Source organism: Argentina anserina, chromosome 6 (genome assembly GCF_933775445.1).
Source record: "Argentina anserina chromosome 6, drPotAnse1.1, whole genome shotgun sequence".
NCBI classification, from domain to species: domain Eukaryota; kingdom Viridiplantae; phylum Streptophyta; class Magnoliopsida; order Rosales; family Rosaceae; genus Argentina; species Argentina anserina.
Window position 1 is genome coordinate 27,159,558 of NC_065877.1, and position 22,801 is coordinate 27,182,358.

A 22,801-nucleotide genomic window follows, 5' to 3' on the forward strand; every position below is an offset into this window, starting at 1 on the left:
TGGAAAATTATAAATGTCTAGAACACCTGGTCTTTGGATTTCAACAAATAAACCCAAACCTTTCGTGAAGCATCATCGATATAAGTAACAAAGTACTTATGCATACCTAATTATTCTTCTTCCATCGGGCCACACACATCTGAATGTACAAGATCTAGAATATTTTCTTTCCTAGTGAAAGTCTTTGAAAAACTAATTTTCTTATGCTTGCCATATAAACAATAATCATAAGAGTCTAATGAGTTGCCTTTGGTAACAGGAATTAGCGACTTCTTTGCCAACAATTGTAGTCCTTTCTCACTCATATGGCCAAGCCGTCTATGCCACAAACTTGGAAAAGATTCCTCGACTGCATTCAGCTCACTCTTGCATATCTTTCCATAGGTCTTGTAGAGTGTGCAACACATTTTTCCTCTAGCAACTACAAGAGATCCCTTGGTAAGCTTCCACTTTCCATCACCACCATGATGATGAAAGCCTTGTCGATCAAGTACACCAGTTGACATAAGATTGAGACGTAGACCAGGAACATGTCTCACATCTTTCAACAATAACTGACAGCCCACATCTGCCTGCAAGTAAATATCTCCAATCCCAGCAATATTGGAGTAGCTGTCATTGCCCATCTTCACTTTACCAAAGTCACCTGTTTTGTACGTAGTGAAGAACTCTACGTGAGAGGTGGCATGAAACGAGGCTCCGGAATCAACGATCCATTGAACTCCAAGATTATCTACTATTAGACATTCACCTCCAAGTGACAGGAATTCACACTCATCATGAGACACCGCAGCAGCAACATAGTTTGCGTCCTCCTTTTGTTGATGAGTAGCGTCTTCTCTCGCTTCTTTGAATTCTCGCTTCAATTTGTTACAATTTTTCTTCATGTGGCCTGGAAGACCACAATGATAACACTTTCCGTTGAACCTTGTTCTGGATTTGCTCATACTTTTTTCGTGACCTCTTGGTCATTTGCTCTTGCTCATTCCTCTCCTCTCCGCAACGAAGAATTGACCATTTTCTGAACTTGATGAAGAACTCCTACTTGTTTCTTCGTTCAACATATTATCTTTAATATTTTCCATAGATAATACACCATTAGGAGCAGAGTTGCTTAGAGTGACAATAAATGTCTCCCAGCTATCTGGTAACGACCCGAGCAGCAGCAACACTTATAACTCATCATCAATCTTCATGCTCATCGTGGCTAATTGATTGAGTACACTCTGAAAGTTGTTGAGGTGCTCAGTCACTCGAACGCCTCTCCGATACATCATGTTGACGAGCTCTTTAATGAGAAAAGCTTTCTTGGCAGTAGTCTTTTTCTCAAATAAGGACTCCAGCTTCAACCAAAGCTCATGCGCGCTGGTTTCATTGGCAACATGGTGAAACACACTATCATCCACTCATTCACGAATATGACCGATGGCTTTGCGGTTCTTCGTCCAAATTTCTGGTGAAATCTCACTTGGCTTGGCATCGTCTCCCTCGATCGGCTCATGCAAATCTTTGCAATAGAGAATATCCTCCATTCTCGGCTTCTAAGTAATCCAGTTAGAGTGGTTGAGTCTGATCATGGTACTCCATGATCCTTCCATTCTAGCATCTCCCAGTCAGAACCAGGAGCTTTGATACCACTGTTGGGGAATGCAGAAGAATGAATTGTAGAATGGAAATTAAAATAACTCACAACCATAAGCGAAAATAAAAATGATAGAGAATACCGGGATTTAACGTGGTTCGGCAAAGTGCCTACGTCCACGGGTAGCAACAATAAAGAACCTCCACTATACGAAGAAAGGTTACACCGAGAGAAACACTACTTCAAGACTCACACTTGAAGGGATACACTCTCACACACTTTATTTTGCTACACACACAAAACTCTCTACTTGGAGTTTTCTCTCTATCTCTCACTCTTGATCACATACAAGATGATCTCTCCTTTATTCTTCTTCTATGTTTATTGCACCACTTCTCATGCCTTTATATAGGCAAACATCTTTGTGCAATTCATGTATTTTCGTGTAACATGCATGGAAGCAAAGTCAATCTTCTTCCTTGATTCATGCTTAATGTTGGCATGCTCATCAATGCATTCTTCTTTCTTTGTCAAACAAATCAACCACCTACCACCATAAGGTTGTAGATTAGGTGGTTGATTTGTTTCTTACCTTCAACAAAGGTTGCTCCAAGTTTCAACAAAACCAACTCCATCAATTAATGGTCACCAAAGCAATAGGTGTGTTCGATTTACTCATGTGAACATCACATAGTTTTCACACCTTCATTAAGGAGGGATTGACCCTATCAGCTAGGTCTTTAACATGTCTAATTTTCATACAACAAAGGTTTCAAGACACATTGGTAAGTTTGTTGTAAAAAAAAAGTGTCATTAAGTTTAGAGGGAAATTTGACCACTTTGGTCAGAGGGAATTGCTAAATTTCGAGTGACATGACAAGTTTGGCTTTTCATTCACACAATGGTTATGAATTCTATTGTTGTATGAGTTCTCTTATTAACATGTCAAAATGAACTTTGAAATGACAAAGTGAATGAGACAATATTCCCACCTAAGTATAGCTTGAGTAAAAGTGATCGTAACATCCTATCACACAACAAATTTTTTTTTTATTATGTGAATATTTTTATTTTTTTATACTATATGTTTAGGGTGAATTGCGCATCTTGTTGCAAATATATAAGCGAATCTTGTGATACATAAAAGTATATTTCACTATAGTGATCACATCTTACGTACGGTTTAATTTCCTTAAAGATCAAGAAAATCAAATAAATAAGTTATGAGATAGTAGTTAAAAACAATTTCGTGTAATAAGTACCGGCCGTGTCGATTTGGTAATCTTGCGAATCGAGATCTAAACATTGTTGAAAACATGTCGATTTTGGTACCATACAAATGTTTAGTTAATGACGTACACTATACTACCTTACGATTGATCGAATTTTATCAGTTTGCGACTATTTGTCATTTGAAGCACAACGTGTGTACTAATGTGGTATAACATTCTAGTGAAATATAATTGAGGTACAAAATTTACTTATTTTTTAGCACGATTGGATCACGATCGATGCGGTCAATTCCTAAATATGAACTACTCACTTTAGGTATCTTTATACCCTCCTAAGGGCACCAATGTTATGTGTGTATAAGTATGTGAAAACTTTTACATGGTTGCATAGAGCATATTAGCACGAGATTATAAAAAATTTCGGAGATTTTTTTCGGGCAACGAAACTATTTTTAAAATTTTATGAACTTTTTTTAGTAACTTAAAAAATAATTAAAAGTCAAATATGGCCTATGTGGCTCAACCCTTGCCTTTTATTTATTTAGCTTTTCAAATATTTATAATTTAAAAATAATCTAAATAATTCTAAAATTCATTAAAAAATTAATACTAAAATATGATTTTTATTTTAAATGTCAAACCCTAAACCCTAAACCCTAAACCCTAAACACTAAAAATGATCACATAACATAAAAACATTCACAAGATGTATATTTTGTTGTACTAGTGTTTTACCAATTGCACAAGGTGGTACTAGTAGATATGGGAAGAAATATGGAAACATACTCACACAACAGATAGAAAACTACCAGTTGTGTGAATTACTTTGAGATCTTATTCAAGCAATACCACTCTTTATGTTTTGTTGTATAAATCATTTAGCAAATGCAATTAGCATCTCCTAGCACATGTTAAAACATGGAAAGAAATATGGAAACATACTCACACAACAAAGTAACAAGTAACAGTTGTGTCAATTACTTTGAGATATTCTTCAAACAACACCACTCTTTATGTTTTGTTGTATAAGTCATCTATCAAATGCAATTGGCATCTCTTCACACATGTTGAAACATGATCAGCCAAAATAAGGGGTTTGATAACCAAAATGAGATTCTCTCACACAACAAAAATAATATTGTGTATTGTCTTGTTAAAGTTATATAATTGCGTCATTGATGCAGGATGAAATAAATATATCTTTATTGAATGATATGAGGAACTATATATAAGCATTACAAAACTACAATCCGGTAGGATTCAGAGTCCTAATCTATTACAGAGATGTTAATCTATCTATAACAGGAAACATATTAAGGCTAAGACACACAAGGGTAGAATAGTAATTCTCCCGTAACACTCTCTCATGTGTCGCATGCCTAGGTTGCATGGCGCACAACGTTGCATCGGTAAAAACCTTATCAAGCAAAAAACAAAAACCTCTTGGGTAAAACAAAAGCTTGATCGAACGGAAAAAGAGCACAACGTACCAACTACTTAAAGATCTTAACATGTGATGTAGACTCCCCCTGAAGTCTACCAAACTCTAAAGTTCTGATAAACGACACATGCCAATGCTCTTCACATGTTTCACAAAAATAGATTTAGGCAAAGACTTAGTGAACAAATCTGCAACATTGGATTCTGAACTCATTTGATTGATCTGAACATTCAAGAACTTCTATTATTGAATGTTGTAGAAGAACTTTGGCGAAATATGCTTGATGTTGTCTCTCTTGATGAAACCTAACTTGGTCTGCTCTATGCAAGCAACATTATCTTCATAAATGCACGTAGGTTGATGAGTTGTAGAGACTAATCCACAAGAATCACGAATATGACAAACGAGTGACTATAGACAAATACATTCTTTAAATGCTTCATGGAGAGCAATGATCTCCACGTGATTCGAAAAAGTTGTAACAAGATATTGCTTCGTGGATCTCCAAGATATCGTTGTATTCCTAATGATAAACACATAACTGGTTTGAGAACGAGCCTTGTGAGGGTTAGAGAGGTACCATGCGTCTGCATAACCAACTAACAAGTTGTTTGGAGTCTTTGCATAACAAGACCGGTTGCTGATCTCGGCACCGTGCACAGTCTCCACGCCATCGCGGCCGGCGGTGTCGCTGCGATGTACAGCGGCAAGGCTGGGGTCGACGACGACGGTGGTGTGGGGAGATACCGTGGTAGTGTTCTTTCAGCAATAGGGGTAGAATAATCCCATGTCAAAGAAACCTTTCAAGTATTGAAACAAATGCTTGATTCCATTCCAATGATGTAGCGTAGGCGCGGAGCTAAATCTAGCTAATAAGTTCACTGCGAAAGATATGTTCGGTCTAGTGCATTGAGGAAGATACAATAGTGCCCCAATTGCACTAAGGTATGGAACTTCAGGACCAAGAACTTCTTCATCATCCTCTTTAGGACGGAATGGATCATTCTTGATATCTAGATTCAGACGACTATGGGAATAGACAATGGACTGCATAGATACATATTGAAACGTCGAAGCATTTTCTGTGTGTAGTTCGACTGGTGGACTAAGATACCGTCAGCCCTATGCACAAGCTCAAGGCCGACACATAATTTCGTCCTACCTAGGTCATTCATCTCAAATTCCGACTTTAAATGAGACACGGTCTCTTCAATCTCATAGTACCAATTATGTTCATGTCATCAACGTAAACTGCAACAATGACGAATCCGGAATTTGTTTTTTGTATGAACACGCTTGGGCATAGTTCATCATTCTTATAACCCCTTCTCACAAAGTATCGATGCAACCGATTGTACCATATTCTTCCGGATTGCTTCAACCCGTACAACAAACGACGTAATCTGACTGCATGAGCACTCCGTAGTCTGGAGACACTTGATGGAGGTAAAGGTAGTCCCTCTGGAGCTTTAATGTATATCATTGCGTCAAGATCCCCATAGAGATAAGCTGTGACCACATCCATAAGCTGCATATTTAATCTTCAGACACTACCAGATTAATGAGGTAGCAGAAGGTAATGATGTCCATAATAGGAGAATAATTCTCTTCATAGTTAATGTCAGGTCGTTATGAGAATCCTTGCGCCATGAGTCTTGCCTTATAACGTACGATCTCATTCATCTCATTACGCTTATGAACGAAGACCCATTTATGTCCAACATGTTTGACATCTCTTGGAGTCAATTCAACCTTTTCGAAGACTTCTCTCTTCGCTAATAAGTCAAGTTCTACATGGATTGCTTCCTTCCACTTCGGCCAATCTACTCTGTGTTTGCATTCAGCTACAAAGCGAGGTTCAACATCGTCTTCAGATATGATCTCATGTGAGACAGAATAAGCGAAAACGTCATTAATGCGTGTAGTGACTTAGTTTCGGACCGATTGCTCACTTGTGTAGTTCACTGAGATTTCGTTGTTCTCTCATCTAATGATCAATTCAGGGAGAAGCTTATCATGAACGTTGTTGTACCGCAAGCGTAGTTTGTCCCATAATTCTTTAGGATCTTTTACGTTCAAGTATTGTCTCTTGAGAGTTGCTTGGATGTGACGTCTCATGAAGATGAGAGCTTGAGTCTTGGTCATAGGTGGGAAATTAGCAGGAGGGTCGACAAACATGCCTTGAATCCCTTAGCTCTCGAAAGTGAGCTCCATGTCGGAAACCCAGCGGTGGTATTCCTTGCCTTCTAGATCAAGAAGGCCAAATTCCGGTCGAGATGGCGATGACATCTACAAAAACGAATACGAAATCGATTCAATTCAAGTATAATATGAATTAGAAGGGGTGACGTCTGTGGTCACCTGAGTGCACCGTTGTTTTGGATGTGATCGTGAGTATCATCGTTTGCATCGATTTTTCTCGTGATCATGATCAAGAAGGCCAAATTCCGGTCGAGATGGCGATGACATCTACAAGAAGGAATACAGAATCAATTAAATTCAAGTATAATAGGAATTATAAGGGGTGACGTATATGGTCACAAGAAAAATCGATGCAAACGACTATACTGGAGGAGCTTGCGTGAATATGCTGGAGGAGCAATCTTGAATGCTTTGATGCGGGGTCTTGTGGGAAAAAAATGATTTTGCGGGGCGAATACGGAGAAAAAGACCATGTGGAGCTGCGCGGCTGCGTGTAGGGGCTGCGGGGGTCTGCAGGGGCAGCGGACATGGGCTGTGAGGAGCAGTAGGGTCTGTCGCCGACGGGAAGGGTGCTGGAGGCCGGAAACAAGGGCGGCCAGCGAAAAAAAAAAGATTTCTAGGACTCTAAAAGTTCATGGTTTTAGAGCAAAGTGCGTGATAACGTGATGCGTGATGAAATAACTGTATCTTTATTGAATGATATGGGGGCATATATATAGGCAATTACAAAACCACAAACCCGTAGGATTCAGAGTCATAATCTATTACATAGATGTTAATCTATCTCTAACAGGAAATCTATTAAGGCTAAGACACACACAAAAGTGGAATAATAATTCTTCCGGAACAGCCATATAATTTTGTTGTTTCTATAATTCTGCATTTTAAGTGTGTTTGATAAAGGATATATATACAATGGAAATTTTTAATCTTTGTTGTATGATAAAACTAAGAATTATTCTTTTTATTTTTTCACCATTAACACAACAAAATTTCATAATCTTAATTGTATGAAAGGGTCAGACTTATCAGACAAGACGTAATCTTCACTTGGTTGTGTAAAATGTGCTGTATGTCACTATATTTGTAGTAGTGATATTTTTCCAGGAATGCTGGTTAGTCAGCTTATGGATGGTACCGCCTAGAAAGGGAAATGAGACTGGATTGTTAGGCAGAAACTGAAAACACAGTATGGTTTTGCGACTTCTGCCACAGATCAGATTTCTTTTTCTTTCTTTCTTTTTTTGGGTACTTTCTTCACCTATATATATTGTCCTTCAATTCTAAAGAGAAATTAAAGAATCATACCTCTGGGATTTAAACATTTAAACATATAATTTGTAGCTGTATTATGTGCTTTATATGTGTTTTATTTACCCAAATCCAGCTTACAAATCATATTAGTCTATCAACAAGCTATAATCTATCATCTATTTTATTTGAAGGAAATGACTACAGAAGGCAACATGCTGGTACATTAAATGTTCTGGTTAACAAGAAGGAGAAAAATCCAAATATAGAACTCAAAGAGAGGTAATATGTACATTATAGTAATGATGTATACAGGGCTCTGTATCTTCCATCCTTGACCCTTTTACTTGTACAATAATGCCCCAGAAAACAAGTTTGGAGGCCGCTCTTCTCTCATTTTCCTTGGAGTATACTTCAACTTCTTTGAGGCCGTCACATTATGTATCATCACTCATTGCCTAACATTGCTACTATCAACACCCGTCACCCCGATCTGCTCCGGTAGCTGCGTGATGGCAGTCTGCTGATCTCGGTCTCAGCAGCTGCCGATTCGGAGATATCTGTTACCCCTTCTCGCAACGTTGGTGCATGAGTTGTCTTTGGCATTGCTAAAGAAGAGTCTGCATAACCGTCTCTTAATGACGGAAGCACTTGTACTGTTCTAGCAGCCTCTTCACCAGCTCCCACGGCCTTAATCTGCTCTATCCTTCGAATAGCCTCCATCATATCTAACCGTTGCCTCGGATCATTCTCCGTGCAGGCTGCACCAATGTGGAGGAGCTTCTCCATCTCATTGATTGAACCCTGTTCGTTTGATATCTCGGGGTCTAATAATTCCAATTCTCTCCTTTCAGAGATAGCTGACCGCACCCATTGGACTACATCAGTCCCACCTTTGCCATTGCTCAGATACTGAGAAGGGAATTTGCCTGTTAGGGTTTCGAGAATGAGGACTCCTAGACAGAACACATCACACTTGGGTGATACTTGGCCAAATTCTGAAGCTTCTGGGGCTTTGTACGCAAACAAAGCTTGGGGTAAATGTGAAGAGTTGATCATCGGAGCAAATCCAAACTCTGAAAGCAATGGCTGATAGTCGAGGCCAATTAGTACGTTGCTTGACTTTAGGTCCCCATGTGGCAAATCATAGCCTGAAAATTCAGTATGGATAAAACCCATCCCTCTTGCTGTGCCTTGAATAATCTTTAACCTAGCAGGCCAATTAAGTTGGTCGTGGGACGATCCACGATCACCTGAAATTATATCTTATCCTTATCAGAAAACATAATTATTGCAGCACTAATAAGAAGTATGCAGGCTAGTTTATAGAATAACATCAATTTTGCAGCTCCATCTCTTAAAGGTATGATCGATCAAGTTGTAGCTAGTGTCACATATGGATTCTGATCACAACATTTTATTTTCTTATATTGCTAAACTTGGCCATGAATTAATGCAAGCAAAATTACTTATAACTAGTGAGCTGTGAGCCAAACATACAATTTAGCAACGTAACATATCAAACTGTAGGGTTGCAGAAGAAAGCTAATCACCTCATTGTGCTACGTACTCATATAAGGATTATAAGCTTAGAATTAGAAGGAAGAAAAACCAGTATATTAGAATTTTCCGAAAAACCATACCATGTAATAGATAAAGCAAGCTGCTGTTGGGGATGTGCTCGTAAACTAACAGTTTCTCTTCTTTTCTGTAGTGATAAGCCAAAGGAGTCAAGATATTCCAATGGCGTAGAGTCCCCAACCTCTTCATCTCTGCATCAAAGCCCTCTCTACTCATTGCATTCATTTCTCTTATTCTCTTCACCACAACTGCAAACCCATTCGCCAGGACAGCCTTATAAGATGAACCCATCCCCCCATTTCCAAGCACCTCGGCTGCGGCCTTCATCAAATCCGTCAACCCAAACACTCCCTTCTCTTCATTCAACATCACTAGCTCCGGCATCCCTCCTACTCCTTTAGCATGACTCGAAGTACTCTTGCGCCCCGCGCTACCCTTTTTAGCACTACTAACTGATGCAGGAGACTCCACCACCAGTTCTCTTTCCCTGTTATTGATCTCCGCCACATTCAACTCAACCGCTTCTACTTGTGCCTGTTGTGGAGGAGGACGATCATAGCTTGGAGTGTTTTGGGTTCCAAGTGCATTTAAATTCTCATCTGACTTCTTCCTTCTTGATCTGACAAACAATAGAAGGATAAGCATGAGAAGCACCACCGCACAAGTTACTGACAGAGCAATAACAATTGTAGAGGTTCCCTTCTTACGTTTCGAACTGGAGCCACTACCTTCATTGTCCCCATTAGAACTCGTTGGTGAGGGTGTAGGTATTGGCCACCCTGCTGCATTGTTACAATCTTTTCCCACCTTCTGCCCACAAAGACCTGAGTTTCCGGAAAACACAGTCTCATCAAATTTAGCCAGAGTCTTCGGAATCTCCCCCTCCAGCTTGTTATTAGACACATTGAGCACCGTCAACGAAACTTGGCTCAATTCCGGGATGCTTCCACTAAATTCGTTGTTCTCGAGATGCAGTACCTGCAAATTGGGAGTTTCCCCCAGAGATGCAGGAATTTTCCCACTGAATTTATTGCGGTCCAGCCAGACTCTCTTCAATGAGTCCATGTTGGTAAAAAAGTCCGATGGAATCTCACCGGAAAATGCATTACCGGACAAATAGATAGCCTTCAAGGGGCCAATGATATTGAAATCCGGGATGGAGCCGGAGAAATTGTTGTTCACCACGCTCATTGTTCGAAGACCCTTAACTTCATTTAGCGTTTGAAAGTCTAGTGTACCAGATAACCCCATTCCTCCGAGACGAAGACCCGTAACGATCTCATCAAAGCATACAAGTCCCGCCCATTTTGCGTCATTGGCGCATGGTGCAGAGTTAGGCACCCACGAGTCCAAAGCGTCTGCATTGGTGAGTGATTGTTTGAACTTGAGCAACGCTTCGGCATCGGATATCGAATATGTCAATGGAGAAAGGGAGAGGAAGATAATGGAGAGGAGGAGGTACGGCCGGTGAAAATTGAGCCCGGCAGCTGCAGCCATCAGTAATTAAGGTTTTTTTGGAATTATGTTCATGGTGTGTGAAAGAAACTCAAAACCTGGGGTTAGTTTTCATTTTGTTTTTTTTGGTTTTTTTTTCGGATGTGAGAGCAAAAGAGAGGCCTCAGAATGAGGAAGAGGCCCTAAAGGAAGAACGCATGCGCAGATGCATTGAACTGGTCAGAATGTCGAAAAAACCGTTATAACCGTTTCTTGTCTGTATGGTTTGACCGTTAAGGACTAGCTGGGTAGGTTTTCAGTTGTTGTAGGAAAACTGAATCTGATAGAAGAGATATACGAGTCAAATTCTTCTAACCGTATGAACCAGGTCTGTTTAACTTCTCACAATTAGAAGCCGAGACAACTCATTCGATCATGCAATTCATAATGAACAAGAACATTTAGGTACGTAGTCGGGTGAATGTTAGGCTCCTAGATTTGACAAAGGAAAGAAAAAATGTGAATAGAAGGTGTGAAACTTTTAGTGGGAGGTTTCTTCAATTTTATTTTATTTTATTTTTTTGTGGAGGTTTTCTTCAATTTGGTTCCCACGGAGACAAGTCCTTCGGTTGGTTATTTTGTTAAGGTAATTTTAGCTATTAGTTATTTGTCAAGTACTTCGATTCATATTTTACAACGTTAGGTAATATTCCAAAATGTGTTTTAAGTTCAAGAATTATCCCACTTTGAAAATCAGTAACTATATTGGTTTAGAGTTCCGTTAAGGACTCACCTTCCTAAAATGTGTATCGACCACATGTACGTACGTAGATAAAATGCTTTCGAAAAGTTTGATGTTGCGTTATTATCTTTCTAATGAAATGTTTTAGGACTTTTTTATATGCTTTACGACGAACTATAAATGTAATGACCAGCAAATGTAAGAAATATAAATGAAAATGGGGGTGGTTGCCGCGGTGGACTCATAACTGTCATAAGAATCAAAGAGGGGCATCATTTCTAATCTCCGACTCCCCTGTCAGCTGTCAAAATTCAAAAGAAAAAAAGACGAGTGCTAGAGGGAATATGGGATTTGCCGTCCTTTATGCCGTGATTGATCGATGCTACTCAGTAGGATTACTGAGAATGTTCGCTTACTAAGTTACCATATGTTGACACCCAAAATTCCACATATATAAGCCTCGACCACATCAGGTTCGACTCAAAAGAGAGTGTCTAACTAACGACTAATTCGTGTACTCAAGCGTACTGTAGAGATAAACATGCTTTCTTCAAAGATTCGATGTAGTCGATTATTAATTTATTATACAATTCACGTAGGTATATAATCTATGTTTTAAGGCTTATACAGTTATACGAATGTTTATGGTGTGGATGGTACGAATCTTACAAGACTCATTGTTAAGACAAGGTTTATTAAATAATTTTGAGCTGGGGAGAAAAAATTCATGCTTTATGAAATCTAAGTCTCAATATGAGCTAATGGAGAACAAGCTAGCTCAAAAATTCACTAGAGTTATTATCCAAGCCCAATACCATAAAGACATAACCCAACATTTATTAAGTCATATCTCCCTAGAAAATTGACTACAAATAAACATTTTACTAGAAAGATAAACCATGTTTCAAGAAATTCTTTGATGAGTCAACCGTGCCACGTAACTTATACAACCGATAAATCGAGAAGTTGAAGGCAGAGAGTTCTCCAGACATGTAATTAACTCGCAAAATCAGGGTTGATAGATTTGTACAGTTGTTGAGAGATGGAGGCAAGGCACCGGTGAGGTTGTTGATATGCAAAACTAGCTCTTCCAACTTGGCAAGGTTACCGATTCGACTGGAATTGGCCCAAAGAATTGGTTAGACTAGAGTTCCAGGATCTTGAGATTGGTTAGAGTACTTTTTTAGGTCACCTGGATTTCATCTATGTTGCCTAATTGCTCCAGTTCTTCTTCACTTAGGTTTTTCTTATCGACTAAACACAAAACTGCGATTCACTTTACCACCCAGTTTTCAGTTTATGTTTAGTTATGGGTTTTCCCGAGCATCAAAGCCAAACCCAGGTGCTCTCCATCTTCCTCTCCTCTCTTTCTCCCGTCCTCCACCTCAATCTCCCCCAGATCCAATGACCCCTCTGCGTCTTCGTCACCATCCAATCACTTCCCCAATTTTCCCACTCGATGTTAAGTATCCTAGAAACCAAAAACTTGAAACCGTTCGCATCCCACCACTTATACCAAATTTCTAGGTTCTTTGAAAAGGACGATGGAGGAAGACAAGTTTATCAGATTGGAGATTGTGTTTTCCACTTATTTGTTTCTCTTGTTAAATCAACGTGGATTTATGGCACACGTGTCACTTTTTGATTTGTGGGTCGCACGGGACACATGGTGTGTTTAACACACACAAGAATTTCTCATGTTTCAATGAGTCCTAGCATTGTTTTGATGTTGCTCCATCCTTTGTAAGAATTCGATCAAAGTCGCTGAAAACCATCCTAGCTAATCTATGTCTTTTTTTGTTGGTAATTATCCAATCTATGTCAAGTGTTCATAATCATAAGTTCACATACCATATTTGAAGTAACCCAAATCATTCCAAAATTTGCACAACATAATTGCTGCAACCTAGCCATTGCCATTAACAAACCGCGCGTGAAAACCTTAACATAAACTATCTTCCGACCAAACCATTGATCGAGGATTTTTCAAATAGATTTCTTCAGTGTGACCGCGCACGATAGGTAACAAAAATTAGGTAATTTTCATATATGTTTTACGGCTTTCGGTGTTCTCATCTTTGTAATGATCCTCCCTTAGGACATATTAGTGGTGTTTTCGGTTTACCGGAAATTCTGACGGTCAAACGAGGTCTGAATTTGATGAAATTTTTACAGGGTCACTAAATATATATATCGATCACATCAGATGATGTCGATCGATCCCGAGAAGTTTCCTTCATATAGTCGCTTCATAATGCGATAGTTTTATTATAAACCTAATATAAAGGTTATGTTACATTAGTGGACACTTCGGCGATCGATAACTCCAGTTCGAAATATGATTGATCGACACCAGCAAATGTGATCATTATATATATTTAGGGAACCCGTAAAAATTTCGTTCGTTTTGGATATTGTTTGACCGTCCGTACTTACGGTTAACAAAAGAAAAGACGTTTTGACATATTAAAATCTTCATTGACCGGGACTTTGCCAAATGAGTTTTTTTTTGTGTGACCGCACACAATTGGTGACAAAAATTAGGTGATTTTAGATATGCAAACGGCTTTCGGTGTTCGCATTTTGATAATGGGTCTTCCATTATGACATATTAATATTGTTTTCGGTTTACCGGAAATTCTGACGGTCAAACGAGGTCCGAATTTGATGAAATGTTTACAGGGTCACCAAATATATATACCGATTATATCGACTGGTGTCAATCAATCCCGAGAAATTTCCTTCATATAGTTGCTTCATAATGCGATAGTTTTATTCTAAACCTAATAAAATATGTATGTATAATATTTTATTATTTGGTGGGCTTTTACGGGTCGGGCCTTAAGGGCTTTCTCGCGGGCAGGCCGGGTTTCACACCTCTAATCTAAGCCCGGCCCTCTAGCCACGGAAATGAGCTTTCTCGCGGGCCGGGCCGGGTAAAGCCCATCGAGCTTGCGGGCCTCCGCGGACTAAATGATGAGGCCTACCCATGAGTAGAGAAATGAAAACACGCCCAACAGCAAACCCCATGACAACCACAAAGGCAAGAGGCCCATCAGCATCCAAGTGTTACTGGTCGGAGCTGAACATAAGCCTTAAAGGTGTGACGGCGTTTAGGATTTTTAACTTTATTCGCTTCTAAATGGGATTCCATGAGAACAATGTTTTAGATTTTTTGTTTTACTGAATATCTTAATTTTCATATGTTGAGTCTCAACTTGATATGTTATGAATTATGTTAAATTCAAAAGCAAAATTGAAAAACGCATTATAACTTTCAAGTCATTTAAATGATAAATTCTATTCATTTTGTTTTCATAAAAAAACCTATGATTACCTTTTATCTTAAATTTTCTTTTATATATAACTAGTTTTTCTACCTGCATCTACGCACGTGCAAAAACTCTTAATTTTTTATTAATTCTCCCACAATTTTATAAGTGGTTTTATTTTCAATTTTGTGTTTAAATTACGATAACATTTTTTATATATTAAGTTCAATTTTATAGAAATTAATAGATTATGTGTTTTTTAATTTAAAATTTTAATTATTAGAATCTCCTTCTTGTTTTGCTTTGTTAATAGAAGATTCTACTAGTATGGACCCAGACTCTAAGTAGTGGTCTGTCTTAATTGATGTGATGTGGAACTGTTGAACGTTTCAAACTTTGAATCTTCAAAGCAATTGCGCAATTGCAAAGAGATGGAAGTTTCGTGCGAGTAGCGCCAGAGATGGCCTGCTGTCTCCAATTCATTAACACCACACAAACTATAGTCTATATAATAAGTATAAACATTTATCATGTGCTTTATCTAATATAATTGACCTCTATATTGAAAGATTCTCATAACCAATGCTCTACCCACTAAAAATTTAAAACCAAAGTAAATTTTCACGCGCTTGATCTATGTTTGTTTAAGGTAATGGATTACCCGTCGGCTATTAAACTATGCTGTGAAGGATTCCACGTTTTGAATATGGCTGCTCTTAACAAAGTCCAGGTAAACTAATATTTGTTCTTGGTCAACAAACTATGTAGTACATGATTCACAACTTTGCGTTATAATAAATTGAGGTGCATCAACACATTTTATAGATTAATGTTGTCTTTGTATAGAAAATGTTTTGTACTAAAAGCCTAAGGCATTAAGCGATCATACCTAGAATGATTAGTATATACACTCGAGAATAAACTAGGAAGATCAGTATGCTAATGGATGGGTGTTTGACACTGGTGGACTTCGAATACAAGTCGTGTTACTCAATTAAAGCCAAGCCACCTCCATAGTCATGATGACTGTTCATTTAATTTGATAGATTAATAATTCTGGTCCTGATTGAGTTTATTACTTGATAGATTGTATTTGATGACAATTTATTCACGGCAGATTTATTTATGTTGTAGTTTCTTGGCAACTAAGCTCGACCATAAAGATACCGATAAACTGTAGCAAAATAATTAGGCCACGTACGAATTCCTCAACAACCATAGAGTTCGTGTAAGGTATATATTTCTTCTACCAGAAATTTTGATATACCTATTCTGTTGTCCTTTAATCAGCTTGTACGTACATCCTCTAACAGATCATCATCGATCATTTCATTCATTTTCTGTTCAAAGGAGAACTCATGGTTCAATCCTCCATTCCTCCTTAAGGTTTTTCTATTTCATTGATGTACGTAGGTGGATTTAACAACCTTGGTAAAGTCAGCAGGCATTCGAACTCACGGAGTAAATAAAACGTGGCATCTAAGCACCCCGATGAAAAACTCTCCAGTACTCGAAACCCTAGATCTAGACAAAATATATGAGCGTCGACTAATATATCAATCACTCATTAATTTGAATTGGTCTTCTTCAATTTAACTACAAAATAATAGTTCTACAAGAAACAGTAACATAATCAAAATAAAACAAGCGACAGTAACACCAACTTGTTTGATATGAACATTCAGACTTTTAGAGCTTACATCCAAAGAAATGTTGCTTGAGAATCTCCGGCATCACTTCATTCACTTGCGCACAGATGACAACGTCATTGAAAATTAGAAACCCTAGCACTCTCGAGAAAACGACATGTCGGCGGATTAGGTCGTAACCAAAACGCGTGATGCTACAGAAACCAGTCCACAAGCAAACGTGGATCTCACCCTTCTAACCCACGTAGCAACTGAAACCCCAACACGCGTCACTCCCTTAGTCCACTCTACAAAATGACCAAATCACCCCTCCGGCCTAAAATATGTACAACGTGCCGAAACTCACGAATCTCGAAGAAGAAGAAACCGCCCCGTCTTTCCCACTTCTCGCCCACGTGCGGGCCCCACTGTTGGTTCTTGTCGGCACGGGAATGTGGAATCACCGAATCATACACCCCCATCGCCAAACACGCCGAATGACCAAACCAGCCCCATCACCCCTCTTACACCGCATTACCGCAAGGGCATGTACGTAACTCCGCTCCACGCTCCCTCCTTCCCGCTTTTCCTAATGCGAAAAACACGTGCCTGAAAAAAAATTGATATTTTATAATTTCAAAGATAAAGACAGCAAGAAAGGTCCGATGGACGATAAGGGCAACCTTGTTTGACTCCCCCGTATATATTCATATCTCCCCATTCCAATCTTCTCCACAATCACCAACACATTACTTTCCTTTACATTCCAATCCAGACCCTCAAATTCTTTTACTCTCGGACCTTCAGAATTCATCTCAACAATGGCGGAGAGGTCCAACTTTGCTCAGACCTGCAACCTCCTCAGCCAGTACTTGAAGGAGAAGAGAAGCCAGTACCTCCAGGGCGACAGCTTCGGAGTCAAGCCGGCTCCAGCGACTATGAACTTGCTGAACACCATGGAGGCCAGCCCGGCTGCTGCTGCGAGTCTAGAGCAGCCCAGATCTGCTCCCATGACTATCTTTTACAATGGGCAGGTGTTGGTCTTCAGCGACCTTTCGGCGGAGAAGGCCAAGGAGATTATGGGGTTGGCTACCCAGGGAAGCAGCCCTATGGTTTCTTCTACTGAATCCAATGTTATAGTCAAGCCGCAACAGAAGCAGAAACAGCAACCGCTTCAGGCTATTGAGTCGGATTTGCCTATTATGAGAAGGAACTCGCTTCATAAGTTTTTGGCCAAGAGAAAAGAGAGGTAAATTCATTTCCAAAAATATTTGATTTGGTTAAGAGTGATTAGAGCTATGATCGCTGAACTGAGTTGATATATATTATGGATTGGAGATCTTATTGGGTTGTTTAAATTTCAGAGTGATTGCGGTAGCTCCATACCAAGTGAACCACAACCAGAGAGCGGGGTCTCCCAAGGCGGAGGAGCAAGCAGGAGGTCAAAGTTCAAAGCAGCTTGAACTCCGGCTATAGGGGAATTAACATCGGAGCTCCATCTGATTAGATTTTAGGCTTTTATATCATGGGTTCTGTGAAGGAGGAGGCTTCTACTCTGAGTCTCTGCTTACAACAAAATTAAATTTGTGTAACTATTTGTTTGATCAATCAATATAGGTTGATCCATTTATAACATTATGATAAATACTATCTGGTGTGATTAAATTTCTTTCACGCATGAAATTTAATGAATAAATTATAATTTATTAAATGATTAAATCGATAAATTTGAAATTTAAAAGTCAATAAAGTTAGTGCGGATCCGAATAACACTTGTATTAGCACATATAAAGTTAGTGCGGATCCGAATAACACTTGTATTAGCACATATAAAGTTAGTGCGGATCCGAAGAATACTTGTGTTAGCACATAAATAGATGATTGTAATTAAAATTACGTGATTCTAACTTAAATTAGAAATTGAATGTTTACGATTTGAAATAGTAAAATTAATAAATTTTTTAACGGTTATAATTAAATCAATTATTTAAGACTGTTTAATTTAATTATAAGAATAATTAATTTTAAATTAATTAGAAAATATATATTGATTTAATTATACAATTTAAAAAATATTTTTTTAATGTCATTAAAATATTCTAGAAAATAGAAGTCTTAACACTATAAATACATCTTCCAACACGAAGAGAATAAAACTTGAGAAGAACAGAGAAAATCACTTGAGTAAGATCACTCTCGAGAAATCTCAAAGTCTCCTAAGTCCACGAAGAATTATCAAGCTATCAAATCGCTCGTTCTTCATCAAATCTAAATCCAAACTCAAGTCCACGAAGAATTATCAAAGTTGCAAAATCGCTTATTCTTCATCAAATCCAAATCCAAACTCAACTCCACAAAGAATCGTCAAGCTATCAAATCGCTCGTTCGTCATCAAATCCAAACTCAAAATTCTCAATATCAAGTGCATATCGCCCTTAAACCAAATCACATATAGAGATAGAATCAGAGTTCACATAGATTGTAACTTCGTGCTTAATTATCAATAAATTACATTTTATTTGTACACGTGTCTGCACTCTTATTTGTTTTCAGATTCCCGTTCTACAAATTGGCACGCCCGGTGGGACATTTTTGGCCTCTCATCTCTTTCTTCGAAGAAGTCTTCAAATTCGTTTGTGCGATGGCTTCCAAGAACAATCAAGCCGTTCCATCGACGAAATCCAACTCCACAACCGCGAGGTTAAGCAAATAGGCCGAGCCGGTCAAGAACTCCCAACAAACATTCTCCATATCAAAGAGTGAACCGATTGCCTTTGTCACCCGGAGCGTGGCTATAGAGCTCAACCCATGACATTTATGGCACTTGCTAGTAAGCCTCATCAACAAGTCACCCGGAGCGTGGCTATAGAGCTCAACCCATGACATTTATGGCACTTGCTAGTAAGCCTCATCAACAAGTCATCACCTTGGAGAGCTAAACCTTACACTAAGAGGATGACAACTTAAGGATGCCGCTAGGGTATCAGCCACCAAAGTTCCAACAATTTGAAGGTAAATGGAACCCAAAGCAACATGTCGCCTGGAGACTTGCAGTAACGTCGGGACATAAGGCGATCACCTTGTCAAGCAGTTTGTTCGCTCGTTGAAGGGAAATGTCTTTGAGTGGTATACAGACTTAGAGCTGGAGTATGTTGACAGTTGGGACCAAATGGAGCGCGAGTTCCTCAATCGATTCTATAGTACAAGGCGGACGGTGATCATGATGGAGCTAACTAACACGAAGCAACGGAGGGATGAACCCGCGGTCGACTACATCAATAGATGTCGCTTACTTAGCCTTGATTGTAAGGACCGACTGTCAGAGGTGTCAGCCGTTGAAATGTGCATCCAAGGCATGCACTTTGATTTGCTATACATCTTACAAAGAATCAAGCCTCGTTCTTTCGAAGAGTTAGCTACTCGAGCCCACGACATGGAGCTAAGCTTGGCAAGTCATAAGGGAAAGAATGAGTCTCTGGTTGACCAACGAAAATATAAAGTTTTCGGAAGCAGATTTGACAAGGTTGTGAAGAAGTCTTTCAAAGAATCAATGGTCATCAATACTACACATGTTAAGATCTCTACGCGGAATAAGAAGGAGTTCAATAAGGTGAAACCTCCTCGAACCTACGATAGGAGTAAACACACGTTGAAGGAGATGGAGGGAAAGACGTACCGGTTCCCAGACTCTGATGTGGCGGACATGTTAGAGGATCTGTTCGAAAACAAGATAATAGATCTTCCGGAGTGCAAGCGTCCAGAATAAATGCATCGTGTCAATGATCTGAAGTATTGCAAATATCATCGCCTCGTTAGTCACCCTATATAGAAGTGCTTTGTTCTTAAGAATTTGATAATGAACCTCGCCAAGCAAGGGAAAATTGAGCTGGACGTTGACGACGTTGTTGAAGTCAATTGCACTACCGTAACATTTGGGTTGTTCGAGTCAGTTCCACTCCCTTTTCACCTGATGAAAGCACCGTTTTATTTTATAAAGGAGGCGCGTGAACATAAGAAGATGAAAGAAGTTAAAAAATGTCCTGCTTCCACACCTATCCTCTAAGTTGCCTCTAATGCCGATGATGAAAGATGCATATTGGTCACCAGAAGAAGAACTCGCAAAGGTATGATGTCAAATTCACCGATTGCCCAACCAAGTCATAAGAAATCACCTCCACGACGGGAGGAGAACAGATGAGGACGTTTTGAGACGAAAGTCGTTCCATATTTGTGGAAGCCTTTTTGTTGGAACTTTTCAATAGAACACTTGCCTACAAAACAACCGAAGGTCACTTCAATGGCCAAAAGTTGTGAAGTCAGCTCCAAAAAAGACGAGAAGCTTGAAGCAAGGGAAATAGGTGCAAGTCAAGTGTTAAAGAAAAATGAGGTGTTGAAACAATCTGAGAGTCTACCTTTCCAACTTAGCTTCTCTGACTTGATGGAATTGTCAAAATCAACGAGATATGCACTTGTGGAGTTGCTTATTGACGTAGGAAAACACTCCACAAACATGAAGGAATGTAACGCGTGTGATGCATATTGTGATACCACTGAAGCGGCAACATCGTATGCGGAAGGAAAAACCAGTCATGTCTTACCGTTCCTTCGCTATGTTACAAAGTCCAGACGAAGGGAGGGGGAGTCTCCATTTATGGGGACAAAATCACAAAAGTGTCCACAAAAATTATAAGAGGATGATGTGAAATTATTGAGGGAGGAGTTAATATTGCCATTAATAAAGGTGAGCAACCAAAATCCTACAAAAGCAGCCACTAAAGGAGTTTGTCAAACCAATTCAAAGTAAGACGGAACATGAATTGTTGCCCAATAAAAGAACAAGTGAAGGGTCCGATCCTAACACATACAAGATGTTAGAAAAGGCGGGATACGACTTTGGTTCATCAAGCAAAAAGGACGACCAAGTTGCAGCAAAGATAGCGCATGAGCTCGATAAACCACAAAAGAAGTTAAGAGAGCAAGAGGCAACAATTGATTCTTCTAAAGACGGTCTCGGTTTCACTTCAAGCAAGCCAATCAAAATTTCAGGAAAAAGGGTGGAGCGAGCCAATGTATAACATATCAGTGTCGAGGTAATTGAAGAGAAAAGTCAAGAGGTTCAGTCAACCGCTCGCATTTCGTCGTTTGATCACATTCGTCCTGGTTCTCGAAGAGCAACATCTGAACGTATTAAAGGATCAAACACAAGGGTGTCGGTTTTTGACCGGGTGAACATGAGAGAAAGTTGAGGTTCAGTCTTCAATCGCATCAGTAGTACAACCACTCGAACTTCCGTATTCAAAATGATGTCAAGTTCAGACAAAGATAAGAAAGAGTCAAACCTCATTTCACGAAAGCCTGCATTGGAAAGGATCCAAGCACCTAAGGAACAACAAATAAGAAAGAGGAAAATGACCTGTCGAGAAGCGGAGAGCAAAGAAATCCGAAGTCTTATCCCGTCACGCATGAAGAGGCATTGTGTGTTGGAAGTGGATTGCACGGATCAACTCAAAGTGAAGCAACATACCATCATATTAACTGGCCAAAAAGGAGATAGCAACCTCAGTAATGGCAATGAAGATGACATTGTCAAACCTTTTATTTGGGTGCAAATCGATATTTTTGCATTTTTTTAATGGAAACCAGGATCGACTCATTTGAGATGTGAATAAACATACTCTCTCTCTCTCTTAGGTAGCCGTCTCCTAGGGTTCTTAGGCAACGTCTAGGCACTTTGGTTCTTGTGCAGTGGCTTCACGGCTGCGGCGGTGGTGTTTGATAACAGTGGTTGTATTGGGCTCCCTCGCTTATTGTACCGAGCAATTACCTTTTTTGGCGACGACAATATCATGGTTTCGGTGCCCAATCTTCTAGATGCCCAAAGCAATTGGAAGTGGACTGTTTATTGAGCTTGTATTTTGGGCATTTTGGTCTCGTTTCAAGGTTTGTGTCCACCTATTTTCAGTTGACTATGGGCTTTATGGGGAGGCACCCTCGGCATAGAATGAACTTGGAGAGTTGGAGGTACTTATCTAACATGTCATGTTTCCTGTTCCGGTACTTATTTTGCCTTTATGGTTATTCAATTACAAATTTTCCTATGGTTAGGGTTTAGTTTTTAAGGAATTTTGTGTGATTCATTTTTTTCCGTGGTCCTTGAGGTCGTTTGATGTTCAAGTTGATTTCCTTACATTATTAATATATGGAGTAACCGTTATTTATCTAAAATAAAAAAAGTTAATAATAATCTTTATAAAGTAAAATGAAAATATAAAACAAGTGTTTAGAACGATTGAAAATGGTGAAAAAGTGAATATGAAAAAAAGAAGAAGCATACATGAGTAACTCTCTTGACGTGTCCATGTTCTCTAAACGAATCACTCATTTTCTCATATTAACTACAAAATTACACAACACAATAGTGAAAATTTTTGATGAC

General features: G+C 39.1%; 2 protein-coding genes across 2 annotated transcripts; one reads left to right on the plus strand and one right to left on the minus strand.

Moving 5' to 3' along the window:
* Positions 1 to 8,191: 8,191 nt before the first annotated feature.
* On the minus strand, positions 8,192 to 10,786 carry LOC126800382 (pollen receptor-like kinase 3). Its single transcript, XM_050527748.1, has 2 exons — positions 9,352 to 10,786; positions 8,192 to 8,961 (listed from the first exon to the last, which is right to left on the minus strand). Exons 1-2 carry the CDS (start codon positions 10,784 to 10,786, stop codon positions 8,192 to 8,194), a joined length of 2,205 nt encoding a protein of 734 aa, XP_050383705.1.
* Positions 10,787 to 17,090: 6,304 nt separating this feature from the next.
* On the plus strand, positions 17,091 to 18,039 carry LOC126796675 (protein TIFY 10A-like). The gene is made up of 2 exons (XM_050523411.1): positions 17,091 to 17,614; positions 17,730 to 18,039. The coding sequence occupies exons 1-2, from the start codon at positions 17,187 to 17,189 to the stop codon at positions 17,839 to 17,841; spliced, it is 540 nt and encodes a 179-aa protein (XP_050379368.1). The 5' UTR covers positions 17,091 to 17,186; the 3' UTR covers positions 17,842 to 18,039.
* Positions 18,040 to 22,801: the final 4,762 nt, after the last annotated feature.